General features: G+C 36.8%; 1 protein-coding gene across 1 annotated transcript; it reads right to left on the reverse strand.

Annotated features, from left to right (window-relative positions):
- Positions 1–8147: 8147 nt before the first annotated feature.
- Positions 8148–8731, reverse strand: LOC128060890 (cytosolic iron-sulfur assembly component 2A-like). Its single transcript, XM_052653253.1, has one exon. It carries the CDS (start codon positions 8729–8731, stop codon positions 8249–8251), a length of 483 nt encoding a protein of 160 aa, XP_052509213.1. The 3' UTR covers positions 8148–8248.
- Between the last annotated feature and the right edge of the window lie 7768 nt (positions 8732–16499).

Here is a 16499-nt window from a genome sequence, read left to right on the forward strand (position 1 = left end):
GAACACATGTAAGAATTAAAGATTTTAAAATTAAAAAAAATAAAAAATAAAAATAAAAATTAAAAAAAAAAAAAAAAGAAATCCCAGGGCTGATCTCCTTCAGAATGGACTGTTTGGATCTCCTTGCAGTCCAAGAGACTCTCAAGGATCTTCTCCACCACCACAGTTCAAAAGAATCCATTCTTCGGTGCTCAGCCTTCTTCATAGTCCAACTCTCACATCCATACATGACCACTGGAAAAACCACAGTCTTGACTAGATGGACCTTTCTTGGCAAAGCAATGTCTCTGCTTTTCAATATGCTATCTAGGTTGATCATATTTTTTTTTTTTTCCAAGGAATAAGGTTCTTTTAATTTCATGGTTGCAGTCACCACCTGCAGTGATTTTGGAGACCAAAGAGATGAAGTCTGACACTGTTTCCACTGTTTCCCCATCTATTTCCCATGAAATGATGGGACCAGATGCCATGATCTTCATTTTTTGAATGTTGAGCTTTAAGCCAACTTTTTCACTCTCGACTTTCTCTTTCCTCAAGAGGCTTTTTAGTTCCTCTTCACTTTCCACCATAAGGGTGGTGTTATCTGCACATCTGAGGTTATTGATATTTCTTCCAGCAATCTTGATTTCAGCTTGTGCTTCTTCCAGCCCAGCATTTCTCATGATGTACTCTGAATAGAAGTTAAATAAGCAGGGTGACAATATACAGCCTTGACATACTTCTTTTCCTATTTCGAACCACTCAGTTGTACCATGTCCAATTATAACTGTTGTTTCCTGACCTTCATATAGGTTTCTCAATAGGCAGGTCTGGTGGTCTGGTATCCCCATCTCTTTCAGAATTTCCCACAGTTTATTGTGATCCACACAGTCAAAGACTTTGCATAGTCAATAAAGCAGAAATAGATGTTTTTTTCTGGAAATTTCTTGCTTTTTCCATGATCCAGTCGATGTTGGCAATTTGATCTCTGGTTCGTCTGCCTTTTCTAAAACCAGCTTGAACATCTGGAAGTTCATGGTTCATGCATTGCTGAAGCTTGGCTTGGAGAATTTTGAACATTACTTTACTAACATGTGAGATGAGTGCAATTGTGTGGTAGTATGAACATTCTTTGGCATTGCCTTTCTTTGGGATTGGAATGAAAACTGACTTTTTCCAGTCCTGTGGCCACTGCTGAGTTTTCCAAATCTGCTGGCATATTGAGTGCAGCACTTTCACAGCATCATCTTTCAGGATTTGAAATAGCTCAAATGGAATTCCATCACTTCCACTAGCTTTGTTCGTAGTGATGCTTTCTAAGGCCCACTTGACTTCATATTCCAGGATGTCTGGCTCTAGGTGAGTGATCACACCATTGTTATTATCTGGGTCATGAAGATCTTTTCTGTACAGTTCTTCTGGGTATTCTTGCCACCTCTTCTTAATATCTTCTGCTTCTGTTAGGTCCATACCGTTTCTGTCCTTTATCGAGCCCATCTTTGCATGAAATGTTCCCTTGGTGTCTCTAATTTTCTTAAAGAGATCTCTAGTCTTTCCCATTCTGTTGTTTTCCTCTATTTCTTTGCATTGATCACTGAAGAAGGCTTTCTTATCTCTTCTTGCTATTCTTTGGAACTCTGCATTCAAATGCTTAAATCTTTCCTTTTCTCCTTTGCTTTTCACTTCTCTTCTTTTCACAGCTATTATTAAGGCCTCCCCAGACAGCCATTTTGCTTTTTGGCATTTCTTTTCCATGGGGATGGCCTTGATCCCTGTCTCCTGTACAATGTCATGAACCTCATTCCATAGTTCATCAGGCACTCTATCTATCAGATCTAGGCCCTTAAATCTATTTCTCACTTCCACTGTATAATCATAGGGGATTTTATTTAGGCCATACCTGAATGGTCTAGTGGTTTTCCATACTTTCTTCAAGTTGAGTCTGAATTTGGTAATAAGGAGTTCATGACCTGAGCCACAGTCAGCTCCTGGTCTTGTTTTTGTTGTCTGTATAGAGCTTCTCCATCTTTCACTGCAAAGAATATAATCAGTCTGATTTCAGTGTTGACCATCTGGTGATGTCCATGTATAGAGTCTTCTCTTGTGTTGTTGGAACAGGGTGTTTGCTATGACCAGTGCATTTTCTTGGCAAAACTCTATTAGTCTTTGCCCTGCTTCATTCCGTATTCCAAGGCCAAATTTGCCTGTTACTCCAGGTGTTTCTTGACTTCCTACTTTTGTATTCCAGTCCCCTATAATGAAAAGCACATCTTCTTTGGGTGTTAGTTCTAAAAAGTCTTGTAGATCTTCATAAAACGGTTCAACTTCAGCTTCTTCAGCTTTACTGGTTAGGGCATAGACTTGGATTACTGTGATATTGAATGGTTTGCCTTGGAAGTGAACAGAGATCATTCTGTTGTTTTTGAGATTGCATCCAAGTACTGCATTTCAGACTCTTTTGTTGACCATGATGGCTACTCCATTTTTTCTGAGGGATTCCTGCCCACAGTAGTAGATATAATGGTCATCTGAGTTAAATTCACCCATTCCAGTCCATTTGAGTTTGCTGATTCCTAGAATGTCGACGTTCACTCTTGCCATCTCCTGTTTGACCACTTCCAATTTGCCTTGATTCATGGACCTGATATTCCATGTTCCTAGGCAATATTGCTCTTTACCGCGTTGGACCTTGCTTCTACCACCAGTCACATCCACAGCTGGGTATTGTTTTTGCTTTGGCTTCATCCCTTCATTCTTTCTCTAGTTTTTCTCCACTGATCTCCAGTAGCATAATGGGCACCTAATGACCTGGGGACTTCCTCTTTCAGTATCCTACCATTTTGCCTTTTCATACTGTTCACTTCAAATTGCTTAATCACTGCTTATTTTCACTGCAATTATGTGTAAAGTTTATGGAAATAATCTTTTGCATTTGAGCTGCAATAGACTTTTCCTAACACAAAACCCGCTTGCTAACTTGGAATTAGAGTTTAAACCAGGGGATACCTAAGGGTGTGTTTTTTTTTGTTTTCTTTTCTTTTTTTTTAGTGAGACCAAAATCCAGCATCACTAAATAGATGTAGATTGCACAATATATAGCTCAGAAAATTTTGTTTGGAAATTAGATATTGTTGAAATTGAGTGATTTGCCGATTTTGTCCTATCTCCACTCCCATTTGGGCTTCCCAGTTAGCACGAGCGTTAAAGAGCAAGCCTACCAAGCCAGGAGACATAAGAGAAGCAGTTCAATCCCCTGGGTCAGGCGTAGCCTCTGGAGTAGGGCATAGCCACCCACCCCAGTGTTCTTGACTGGAGAATCCCACAAACAGAGGAGCCTGGCAGGCTATGGTCCACAGGGTTACAGAGTCAGACAAAACTGAAGTAACTTAGCACACAGGAACCACTTCCATTTGCATCACTTAGGGTTTGGGTTTTTTGTTGTGTTTTGTTTTGTTTTTGTTGTTAGTTTTTCAACTAAATTCCACAGGTATTCTTTCCAAAAAGTAATGTTGAAAAAATATCGTTAGCTGGAATAGGGAAAAACAGTATATCTTTTCCAAGAAGATGGTTTGCACAAAACTTGACATCCTGAAAAACTGAGACTTTTATAAGTGCTGTTTATGCGATATTGTTCTTTGGACCAAAAATTCAGATACTAATAAATGAGCCAGATTGTCCCCAGTGCCCAAGTGACTCTGAAAACTCAACACAGCCAGCTGGATTCAGCCAGCTGGATTCACCCGGCCTTGATGAACACTGGAGGAGTCCCCTATGTGGAAGGAGCAGGAAATTGAGAAAAAAGTGATAAGCTTGTTTCAGTCTTCTGAGTTAAATTTCCTTGATACAATGATATCAACTGAAGAGAAAAAGCATGAATGGCCTAATTGATCTTAACCAGTTATATTAATATTGAATGTGAAAAGTAAAAGTGAAATTGTTCAGTCATGTCCAACTCTTTGTGACCCCGTGGACTGAAGCCCGCCAGGCTCCTCTGTTCCAGGAATTCTCCAAGCTAGAACACTGGAGTGGGTAGTCATTCCCTTCTCCAGGGGAACTTCCCAACCCAGGGGTCGAACCCAGGTCTCCTGCATTGCAGGTGGATTCTTTACCATTTGAGCCACCAGGGACATCCCATTAAGATTAGGATAACTGTAAACGGAAAAAAGACATCTAATATTGCTTCATTGACTACCTTAAACCCTTGGACTGTGTATATCACAACAAACTGTGGAAAATTCTTAGAAAGATGGGAATGCCAGACCACCTTACTGCCTCCTGAGAAACTTGTATGCAGGTCAGGAAGCAAAAGATATAACTGGACATGAGACAACAGACTGGTTCCAAATCAGGAAATTACTTCAGGCAGTATCTTGTCACCCTGCGTATTTAACTTATATGCAGAGTATGTCTTGTGAAATGCTGGGCTGCATAAAGAACAAACTGGAATCAAGATGGCCCGGGGAAGAATCAATAACCTCAGATATGCAGATGACACAACTCTTATGGCGGAAAGAACTAAAAAGCCTCTTGGTGGAAGTGAAAGAGGAGAGTGAAAAAGTTGGCTTAAAGCTCAAAATTCAGAAAACTAAGGTCATGGCATTCTGTCCCATCACTTCATGACAAATAGATGGGGAATCAATGGAAACAGTAAGAGACTTTATTTTGTGGGGCTCCAAGATCACTGCAGATGATGACTACAGCCATGAGATTAAAAGACCCTTGCTCCTTAGAAGAAAAGCTTTGACAAACCTCAACAGCATATTAAAAAGCAGAGACATTACTTTAACAAGAAAGCTCCATCTAGTCAATGCTATGTTTTTTCCAGTAGTCATGTACGGATGTGAGAGTTGAACCATAAAGAAAGCTGAGCACCAAAGAATTGATTCTTTTGAACTGTGATGTTGGAGAAGACTCTTGAGAGTCTCTTGGATGGCAAGGAGAACAAACCAGCCAATCCTAAAAAAAAATTAGTCCTGAATATTCATTGAAAGGATGGATGCTGAAGCTGAAACTACAATAATTTGGCCATCTGATGCAAATAATGGACTCATTGGAAAAGACCCTGATTCTGGGCAAGATTGAAGGCAAGAGAAGAAAGGGATGGCAGAGGATGAGGTTGAATGGCATCTCAGACACGATGGGCATGAGTTTGAGCAAACTTCAGGAGTTGGTGATGGACAGGGAAACCTAGAGTGCTGCAGTCTATTGGATTACAAAGAATCAGACATGACTGAGTGGTTGAACAGAATGTAACTGATGCAAAGCACATCATGTGAAGTTGCACACAAGCTGGAATCAAGATTGTGGGGAGAAATATCAATAACCTCAGATATGCAGAAGATATCACCCTTATAGCAGAAAGTGAACAGGAATGAAAGAGCCTCTTGATGAAGGTAAAAGAGGAGAGTGAAAAAGCTGGCTTAAAACTCAGCATTCAAAAAGCAAAGATAATGGAATCCTTTTCCATCACTTCATAGCAAACAGATGGGGAAACATTTGAAATTGTGACAGACTTTATTTTCTCGGTCCAAAATCACTGTGGATGGTGACTGCAGCCATGAAATTAAAAGATCCTTTGAGGAAAAGCTATGACAAACTTAAACAGCATATTAAAAAGCAGAAACATAAGTTTGCCTTCAAAGGTCAGTATAGTCAAAAGTATGTTTTTTCCAGTAGTCATGTATAGACGTGAGAGCTGAACAACAACAACAAAAAAAAGCCTGAGCAATCGATGAAAAATTGATGGCCTTGACCTGTGGTGCTGGAGAAGACTCTTGAGAGTCCCTTGGACTAGTAAGGAGATCCAACCAGTCAATCCTAAAATAAATCATCCCTGATTATTCATTGGAAGGACTGATTCTGAAGCTGAAGCTCCAACACTTTGTCCACCTGATGTGAAGAGCCTATTCACTGGGAAAGACCCTGATGCTGGGAAAGATCTAAGGCAAAAAGAGAAGGGAATGACAGAGGATTGGGATGGTTAGACGGCATCACTGATTCAGTGGACATGAGTTTCAGAAAACTCTGGGTGATGGTTAAAGACAGGGAAGCCTGGCGTGCTGCAGTCCATGGGGTCACAAAGACTTGGACACAACAACACCAACAAATAAAGAAATAACAAAGTGGATGCCTAAATCAGACAAACACACACAGTTTAAGCAGAATTTAGAATTTGAAAGGAGGACAAGAAAATGTTAATAAAAACCTAATAAAAAAGCCTAAAACAGACTGTGAAATGAAAACTTTCCAATCTTCAAATTAAAATTCTTAAGACAAGAGTTAACAAATCTAAATTGAACAAAAAATCATATATATATATGTATATATATATATATATATATATATATATATATATCATGTAAAAACTAGGACTATTCTAACCTTTTTATTTTCTTCTGTAAGAATGCAAATGGGAGTTAAGTTCACTCTTTCCAATTTTGATAAACAAATCTGCAGAGAAAATAGAGTAACTGAAAACACAAATATTTGTGAATACATGTGTACATTAAAATATATAAAATGAATACTTGTCACCCCCGAACTGTTTTAAATGCCAGTTATTTAGTGATCATTTATTCTTTGACAAGATGAAATTCATATAAAGCTGCTTTCTCCTGTTGGAATATATATATATATACACACACATATATAAAATCCATGCGCTTAGTGTCCAGTCTAGAAATTGTGGGAGTGCTGAGTGGCAGAGTCAGATTGAAAATCCTTGGATATTTCAAAGTGATAGTAATGAAACACAATTTTGATCTAAGGACACAGACATGCTAAAAGTTATTTCTTTGCACAAAAAGTGAATTTTTGTCAAAATGCTAGTAAAAATAGTCTCACATCTTTTTCTCAAGTTGATCACAATGTGGTGACTGTAGCTGCTTGTTTGACAAGACTAATTAGTGCTTTTGATTTCATAGTTTGCCTGAAGCTTTGTTCCCATTAGTTTTCCCTTTCCCTTGACCCTGCTCTGATGGTAACATAGCAATTGTTAATTTTAAATATATTTCTCTCTGTTAGTGAATAGCACACAACATATTCTTAAGTCTGTTTCTAGCATGATCCTCTCCTTTACCTTCACACCACAGGCAATTTCAGGGAAATTCTGAAAAATTAAATTTCATACATAGAACTTTGTAGATACAGCATAACTAAAATACTTCATAGAAAATAAAATGATCAAATATCTAAGTGCTTTTATATTATTTTTCTTGTTTTTTTAATCAGCAATTTTTATTACATATTCACTGATTTAAAGGAGTTTTTAGATTAGAGATCTCTTTAGAAAATAAACTTTGTAATGAAGTAAAAGACATCCCACCCGTGGTGGATTCATGTCAATGTATGGCAAAACGAATACAGTATTGTAAAGTAAAATAAAGTAAAAAAAAAAAAAAAGACATCCCATACCCTCAAAAAATTTATTTTCTAACATGTCAATAAAGATACTAAAACAGGCTGAAAAAACTTTTTCTCCTTGTGAATAAAATTTTTGTATCTGTTAAGTCCTCACCCAGCAAACATTAATTACTCATCTTCAAAAGGGGAAAAAAGAGAATAATTAAATGTACAAATAATATGAGCCACATTAATGAAATGTTTCAGAGTAACTATGGCTGAGAGTTGCTAATTTTCTTTTATCTTGGAAATAATGTGGCAGGAAAAATGATACTGATAACTACTGAAAAAAGTCATCTTAATATTACAGTTGCCCCATTATTGCCACAGCAAAGTTATAAGCATTTTTCTCTTTATCTCTGATATAAAAATAACACTTTTCTTCAATTAAATTTTAAAGTAACCTTTCAATCTGATTATAAATAATGAATATGGAATATTAATTTTTAATATTTTTGATAATTACATAGTAATTACTAGTACATTTATTTTTATTTATTTTTTTATAAGAATCATCTCTGTTTTATTTATTTTACAGAGTAATGGTTTAAAATGAATACACTTGGGCACAGTAAATATTTTGACATGAAAAGCATCAGAATGGGCATCAGAAAAATAGCAACTCATCTTACAGACAATAACTAGAAAATATTTTTGTCTGATCATTTAAGGGTTACAAATCCTGAGAATGTTAGACATTGGACAAACTAAGTACTACCTGATAATTAAATCTTGCTTGGAAATCATCATTTAAAAAAATGCTCTGAGGTACAAATCACCTATGTATTAAACATGAATCTTTTACATTTTACAAAGACTTTAAACAAATATATCAAACGATTATACTTCAGTGGCTCTAAAACAGCTATCAGTCAGGTTCCAGGACACACTGTTCCACGATTTCCCGTAAGTTGGGGTTCTCCATGGCAGCCGCCACTCGCTCTTTGTCATTTATCTGCTTGTTGATATCTTCCTCTGTTGAGTGGGTTCCTTCAGAAATGTAGATTTCCAACTTATGTTTAACCGGTAAACACCGCTGAAGTTTTACTCTTAAGCACAGCCCAATAAGAGTCGCCAAAGAGCAATGAGGTACCGTTGGTGTGAACCTTATAATAACCAAACAGTCGTCTTCATTAATCTCCTGAACCTCCACACAACTTTCCGTTACCACTTCCAGTTCTTCTAAAGTGTTGGGCTTCTCTGGACCCCGGATGGTTCGAATCAAATCATAAACTTCTAGCGCTTTCTCTTCCATGATCCGGGGCTGCCGGGCAGCTTCCCGCTCAGAGAGGCCCGAGAGCCACAGGAATCTGCTCAGCGTCCAAGAGAGTAGTCCGGACTCCCGCTCCATCCTTACGTTCAGCCATCCCTGGCGACTGTCCCATCCGAGCCACTGTCTCTCAGTAGCGAGCCTCGCGAGTTATCAACTTCCTGATCTTCAAATGGGCCAAGAGAAGCCTATATGTCCAGGGGAGCAGATAATAGGCGGGGCCTCTACATTTATTTTTAAAAGAATAATTCACATGTAAAATTTTAAACAGGGGCATGTTTTTGCCCCAATATTTCTAAGGTCACAGAGTTGATAATATAGAGATACTTTTGTTTTGAACTCGCAATACATATCAAATGCTTTATCTTTTAAAAATAACCATAATCTTCCACAATAGTTTTCCAAATCAGTCTCTATCCTACTTTTCCCATGAGTAAACGGAACCCTGGGATGGTTAAATATTTAGATGAATGTCAACATCTATTAACTGACAAAATGATATTTTGACTCAAATTCTTACTTCTGCAGCATATTCCATTGAATTGTAGAATATGATACATATTTGGAATTCAATTTGAACTTAATCTAAATGCTACCAAACTTCCATTAGACATAATTATTTAATGGAGCTCCCCCTTCCACTGACTTAGGCTTTCTTGTCTTTTTTTTTTTTTTTTTAATTTAGTTATTTTAATTGGAGGTTAATTACTTTAGAATATTGTACTGGTTCTGCCATACATCAACATGTATCCACCACAGGTATACATGTGTTCCCCATCCTGAACCCCCCTCCCTTCTACAGTTTCTTCCTGAAAGTGAAAATCACTCAGTCGTGTCCGACTCTTTGTGACCCCATGGACTATACAGTTCATGGAATTCTCCAGGCCAGAATATTGGAGTGGGTAGCCTTTCCCTTCTCCAGGGGATCTTCCCAAGCAGAGATAGAACCCAGGTCTTCCACACTGCAGGCAGATTCTTTACCAGCTGAGCCACAAGGGAAGCCCAAGAACACTGGAATGGGTAGCCTATCCCCTCTCCAGTGGATCTTTCCAACCCAGGAATCGAACTGGCATCTCCTGCATTGCAGGCGGATTCTTTACCAACTGAACTATGAGGGAAGCCCACAGTTTCTTCCTAGACTAATTTAAAACAATATCCTCAATCATTTTTTATATCTTACTTATTCCTAGATGAGTATTCAAAGATCATGTCACTCCTGAAGTCAAGACATTAGATAGCTCCAGGTGACTATTACCACCCCTTATCCAACTGGTCCAATTTCAATATATTTCCTTCAAACCTGGTTATTTTTTAGTTGTTTACCCAACAAATAACACCATAATACAACTAAGCTTTTATGTCAAATGTAAAAAGACTCTCTTGCTCTCAGCCTTCTCTCACCTATTTCTAATGCATCACCAGTTTCGATTAACTACCTTTTAAGTATTTCTGATTGACTCATGCTCCTAAATCTCCTCTGCCACAAGCCTATTACAAGCTGTCATCATCTTTATCTTAATTGCTGTAAAACTTAATTTATTGCCTATTTTTCACTCAGATCCACTTCTAACCCACTCAACATATTACATATAGTTAGAGATACATTCTCAAAACATGCATCAGGTCATGCCATGTCCGCTAAAATCCTTCAACAGCTGACCATTGCTTGAAGTTAAATTCACTGAGTTTGTCAAAAAAATTCCTGCATAATCTGCCTCCCAAGCCTCATTAAACATCACTCGCTCACCCAGGAAATATCCATTTCAAAGTCCAAGTGGGCTTTGTGGGGGTTGTGCAGTCCTCTTTATTAGGTATGACATCCTACTCTGACAATAGATGGAAAAAGACAAGTGAAATGTCTTTCCTGAAGCAGGGAGGGCTGCAAACTTCACTGAAAGTCTCATTTGGGGAAGTGAAGGGTGGGAGAGTCACAGCAATGATGAAAACCTACAGGACTGACTTTATAAATACTCTCTGCCCTGGTAATAGAGAAAGTTATTTAAGCAGACTTTCACTCTGTTCTCTGGGAACAAATCTTTTGTCCACAGTTTTTTGTTTTTGTTTTTGTTCTTGTTTTTCTTTTCATTTCCCCCTGTAATCCATGACAACATTTGTAATGGGCATTAGGGAGTATTCCTTCTTGTGGAATTCATATTCTGAGGCCATATCCTGAAAGTAAAATTATTTTTAGGCCAGGCTTATGGTTTATTTGACAATAAAATCTTTGAATAAGTGAATCTAATCACCTTGGTCAGTACCACATATTTGAAGCTATACTCAAGTTTGCTGCTAGATGTTAGTTATCTAGCTTGATCTATTTATTTCAGTCTTACCTCCTTGATTTTCTTTCATTCCCTCTGAAATTAATTACATATGAATTGAACCCTGTTACTCAGTTTTCCCCACACTTCAGCTTCTGCCTATAACTAAGTCCTTTGTTCAACAAAAAGATCTAGGTGAGCCTCTCCCAGGTGGGGATCTAGAAGCAGCTGACTTTTTCAGTCTGCGAGTCTTAGATTTTTCTTATTTCTTCTCTTTTAAATTCACTTCTGCTTTCAAATTACCCAATTCTTCCTGAGGCTCATCTCTGTTTTTACATAGTTATTTATTTTCAGCAGTGCTTTACTGTGTCACTTTAAAAACAGCACACATAACTGATGGTCTGCTGTATAACCTTTTCTTCTTCAGCTATCCAGATTTTCAAAGGAAACAATTTTACAAAATAACTATCCTTTATAATAATTGGCATGGTTCCAATTTCTGATAAGCACTTCCTCACTGACTGCCATCTGCTAAGTAAGCTGAGAGATCCTAATACTTTATTTTTATAATGTATAATTTGCATGTAGAGAAATGTATGGATCTCCCTTATTAGTTCAGTACATTTTGACAAAAACATAAACTTGTGTAACAAATATCACAATCAAGATTTAGAACTCTTATCATCCCAGAAAGTTTTTTCATATTCCTTTCCAATCAGTGCTCCTACAACAAGAGATATCAGATCTAATTTTTATCATCACAAATTTGTTTTGCCTTTTCTTAAAATTTATATAAATCAAATCACACAAATGATCTGTTTTGCATAAACCTTTTTCTGTTTTATGTACTGTTTTTTATTTAATCCATTATGTTGAGGATATGAGTTGTAAGCTAGTTTTAATTTCAGAGAAGTGTTACATTGTGTATATATACATTTAAAATTATTCATCTGTATATAGACAGCTAGGAAGTTTCCAGTTTGTTGGAAATATTTGGAGCTTTGAACATTCTTGTACTAATTTTTTGTGGATATATGTTTTAATTTCTCTTGCAAAAATAAATACAAAATGGAATTTTTGAGTCATAGAAAGTTCATATTGAAATTTATAAGAAACTATCAAATGGTTTTCTAACTTGGTTCCATTTCATATTTCCACTGTCGATGAATGAAAGTTCTGGTTGCATAAGAAACTCACAGATATTCATGCTTTCAGTTCCTTTTATTTTTGCAGTGTTAGAGTGTAGTGGTATCAGATAATTTTCCTTCTCTAATGACAGTTGTAGCACATTTTAATTTGTTTTCTGTCTAGTTGTATATTTCCTTGTGAAATATTGAAGTCTTTGTTCACTATTTACTTGGGTTATTTGATTTTTAATATTGGTTTTAAGAGCTTTTCACATCTACATATGTGTCTTGTCAAACATTTGTATTGTGAATATTTTAACCTATGCTATAACTTGACTTTTTCATGATGACTTTAAATGAGCAGAAATTGTTTATTTTGAAAGAGATCAGCTTATCAGTGGTCAATGTACAGTTGTGTGTGTGCATTTGTGTTACTGTCAAAGATATTTTAGCAAGCCACAAGGTCATAAAGATATTCTTTTAAACATTCTTTAAAAAACACATATTTTCCTAATGGAAATCAATGCTGTATATTCATTGAAAGACAAGCTGAAGCTAAAGCTCTGGTACTTTGGCCACCTGATGCAAAGAACTGATTCTTTGGAAAATACCCTGATGCTGGGAAAGACTGAGGGCAAAAGAAGAGGGCGATAGAGGATGAGATGGTTAGATAGCATCACCAATTCATGGGACATGAAATAGTAGAGGATAGGTAAACCTGATGTGCTGTAGTCCACAGGGTTGCAATGAGTCAGATGGGACTTAGTGACTGAATGACAGTAACAGCAGTTGTTAGTTTTTGCTTTTTGTTTTAAACTGTACTACACTATGGTAGCCATTTATGAAATAAAACACTAATATAGACATTATGTAGTTATTTCATAGATGGTGCTTAATATCCACAATCAGTTGGTATTAAGTAAATGAGAAATTAACCAGTTACTTGAAAAATCTTCAACAGCAAAACAAGTTTCCTCAGGGAACAAGAAATTCTGCTGGTCGATGGACTGAAGCATCAGCTCTTACATTATAGTTCCTATTCCAGCCTGTCAATATCTCTTTTACCTATTATGATGATCATAGTGTCCTATGGGTCCTATTTGATAGAACTCTAACTGATACGTATCCATATCACCTTTTTCCAGAGTTTAATTGGAGCAATATTGTGCTAAATATTACTTTAATTTCTTTTTTAAATATAAATTTATTTATTTTAATTGGAGGGTCATTACGTTACAATATTGTATTGGTTTTGCCATACATCAACATGAATCCACCACAGGTATACACGTGTTCCCCATCCTGTACCCTCTTCCCTCCTCCTTCCCCATACCATCCCTCGGGTCATCTCAGTGCATCAGCCCCAAGCATCCAGTATCATGCATCGAACCAGGACTGGTGATTCATTTCATATATGATGTTATACATGTTTCAACGCCATTCTCCCAAATCATCCTACCATCTCCCTCTACCACAGAGTCCAAACGACTGTTCAATACATCTGTTTCTCTTTTGCTGTCTCACATACAGGGTTATCATTACCATCTTTCTAAATTCCATATATATGTGTTAGTATACTGTATTGGTGTTTTTCTTTCTGGCTTACTTCACTCTGTATAATAGGCTCCAGTTTCATCCACCTCATTAGAACTGATTCAAATGTATTCTTTTTCATGGCTGTGTAATACTCCATGTGTATATGTACCACAGCTTTCTTATAAAGCTCCTAGAGGAGAACATAGGCAAAACACTCTCTGACAGAAATCACAGCAGGATCCTCTATGACCCACCTCCCAGAATATTGGAAATGAAAGCAAAAATAAACAAATGGGACCTAATTAAACTTAAAAGCTTCTGCACAACAAAGGAAACTGCAAGCATGGTGAAAAGACAGCCTTCAGAATGGGAGAAAATAATAGCAAATGAAGCAACTGACAAACAACTAATCTCAAAAATATACAAGCAACTCCTGCAGCTCAATTCCAGAAAAATAAATGACCCAATCAAAAAATGGGCCAAAGAACTAAATAGACATTGCTCCAAAGAAGACATACAGATGACTAACAAACACAGGAAAAGATGCTCAACATCACTCATTATCAGAGAAATTTAATTTCTTATTTACATTTTTTCAATGCAAGATTTCATCAAATTACTTCAAATCTGTAACTTCAAATCAAATTACTTCAAATCTATAACTTAAATTGATTACTTCAAATCTGTAACCAGCTTGATTTTATCTACATATAGATGGAGAGGTTCATTAATTAGGATCATTTCAAAAATAATGTACTTCCCTGGTGGTTCAGATGGTAAAGAATCTACCTGCAATGTAGGAGACCTGGGTTCAATCCCTGGGTCCGGAAGACCCCTGGATAAGGAAATGGCAATCTACTCCAGTATTCTTGCCCAGAAAATCTCATGGAGAGAGAAGCCTGGTGGGCTACAGTCTACAGGGTCGACGAGAGTCAGACATGACTGAGCAAATAAAACAAAAAGATAATAAATCAGATAGAGCTAACTATAAGCACCTGACATGTTTGTGGCAAAACTCCAAGCTTATCATTAGGTTTAGACAATAGCAAAATAATTTTCCAAAATGTTTATTTTATTTATTTATTTCTGGTTGCACTGTGTCTTCATTGCTGCATGCAGGTTTTCTCTAGTTGTGACAAGCTGGTCTACTCTTCATTGCAGTGCATAGTCTTCTCATTGCAGAGGTTTCTCATGTTGTGGTGCATGGGCTTAGTTGTTCTGAGGCATGTGGAATCTTCCCAGACCAGGGTTTGAACCTCTGTCCCCTGCTTTGACTGGCAGACTCTTACCCACTGCACCATCAATGGGTAATATAAGGACTTGTTTCATGCTTCACTTCAGACATTAGTAAGAGTCTGTAAATTTCTGGGGACATCCCTAAAAGCAGTTACTTAACAGACTCATTGATAAGAAGCATCCAAACAGGTGGTCCTGGAACAGAGGTCTTGGTTATCCATAGTTATTTTACAGTAATCCAAGGAATTCCTGTCTGGCTTGAGGGTACGTGTATAAAGGCAGAACTGTAGATCAGGATGAAAAGCTGATAAAGTTTTGGGCTTTATGATCAGGAATAAATCATCAGAACCACTTCAGTGGGTAGTAGCAATAATATTTAACTCTCCAAAAGAGCATAGTAGAACCAGTTGCAGCTCATCAGTCACTGGTTCAGTTTTGTCACTGGTTCAGTTTTGTCTCCAGTTCAGATTTCATTTAGAAAACAAGCTTAAATACTGTGGAGTTCCGGAAGAGTCCTATGATTATGAGAACCCTTTTTCCTGTAAATCTCCAAAGTCATTTAAACCCACTTTCTCCATCATATGCCATTTCATAAAGGGAAGGGGAATCTGAGAGACTATCTTTCCCATGAAAATATAAACAGCAACCTATAATATTCATTTTTATAACCCTGAGTGACCCATCACAAGCTTTGACAGATGGCCTTTGCTTAATTTGAATTGAAGTTTAAGGGCAAAATAGGTCAGTGAAACATGAAAAAATAGAGTAGCTCATCTTGGGTGTGGCTATTGATGCCAGGATTAGGGATTGTCCATGCTCTTTGCAGGTTTTTAGTATCCTGGAATTACCAGTTAAAGACAAATTAAAATAAGAGGATCCCAAGAGGGAATCAGATTTATTTAATTATATGTTGATTTTGAAGCTAGGATTGGATTCTCCACAAAAATCTCTAAATTTTAATGCTGTCCTTCAAAGCCTAGCTAAAGTATTTTGAAGCTTCACTGGACCACAGAAATTCTATTTTCACTAGTCATTTAATGGTCGTATAATATTGAGTCACACCGTTTGAATCAAGATTGCATTCCAAATTAACTCATTATTATTAATTGATTTTTCATTTGACTGAGCATTTCCTTCTAACCTAAACTGTAAGCTCTTTAAGGACAAAATGTGGCCATCTCTTCGTATCCCTTCAGTTCTTCTTAAACTAGACACTTCAAAATATTGGTTGGTTAATAAATAGTTTAACTTATATCCTAGTGGCAGGGACATATCTACACAATTATTCTGAAATATTGTCCTAGGAAAAGCAGATCTTAATTTTATATTGAAGTTTATGAAAAGCAACAACCAGGAATTGCCTGAAATTTGCATATTACAAGAGAAAAAAAATTTTAAAAGCAAAAGAAAGAACAAAGCACAATGTAGTTTTGATATATGAAAACAGGAATATTATACTTACAGTATTTCTGAATAATATGATTTTGTGAATAACACACATATTTAAAATTTCAATGAAGGGATGTCAACATAATACCCTCTTACAGATTACAAAAAAATCAATGTTAGTGGCATATTCTGTCTTTGAAATTCCAGTGAAACCCATCATCTTCTAACTGGATATAGAAATAGGCAGAAGCTGAGTTGAGTAGGAGACTCAACTCAGTGCCAATACAACTCATGATTCTA

This window comes from Budorcas taxicolor, chromosome 15 (assembly GCF_023091745.1).
Source record: "Budorcas taxicolor isolate Tak-1 chromosome 15, Takin1.1, whole genome shotgun sequence".
NCBI classification, from domain to species: Eukaryota; Metazoa; Chordata; class Mammalia; order Artiodactyla; family Bovidae; genus Budorcas; species Budorcas taxicolor.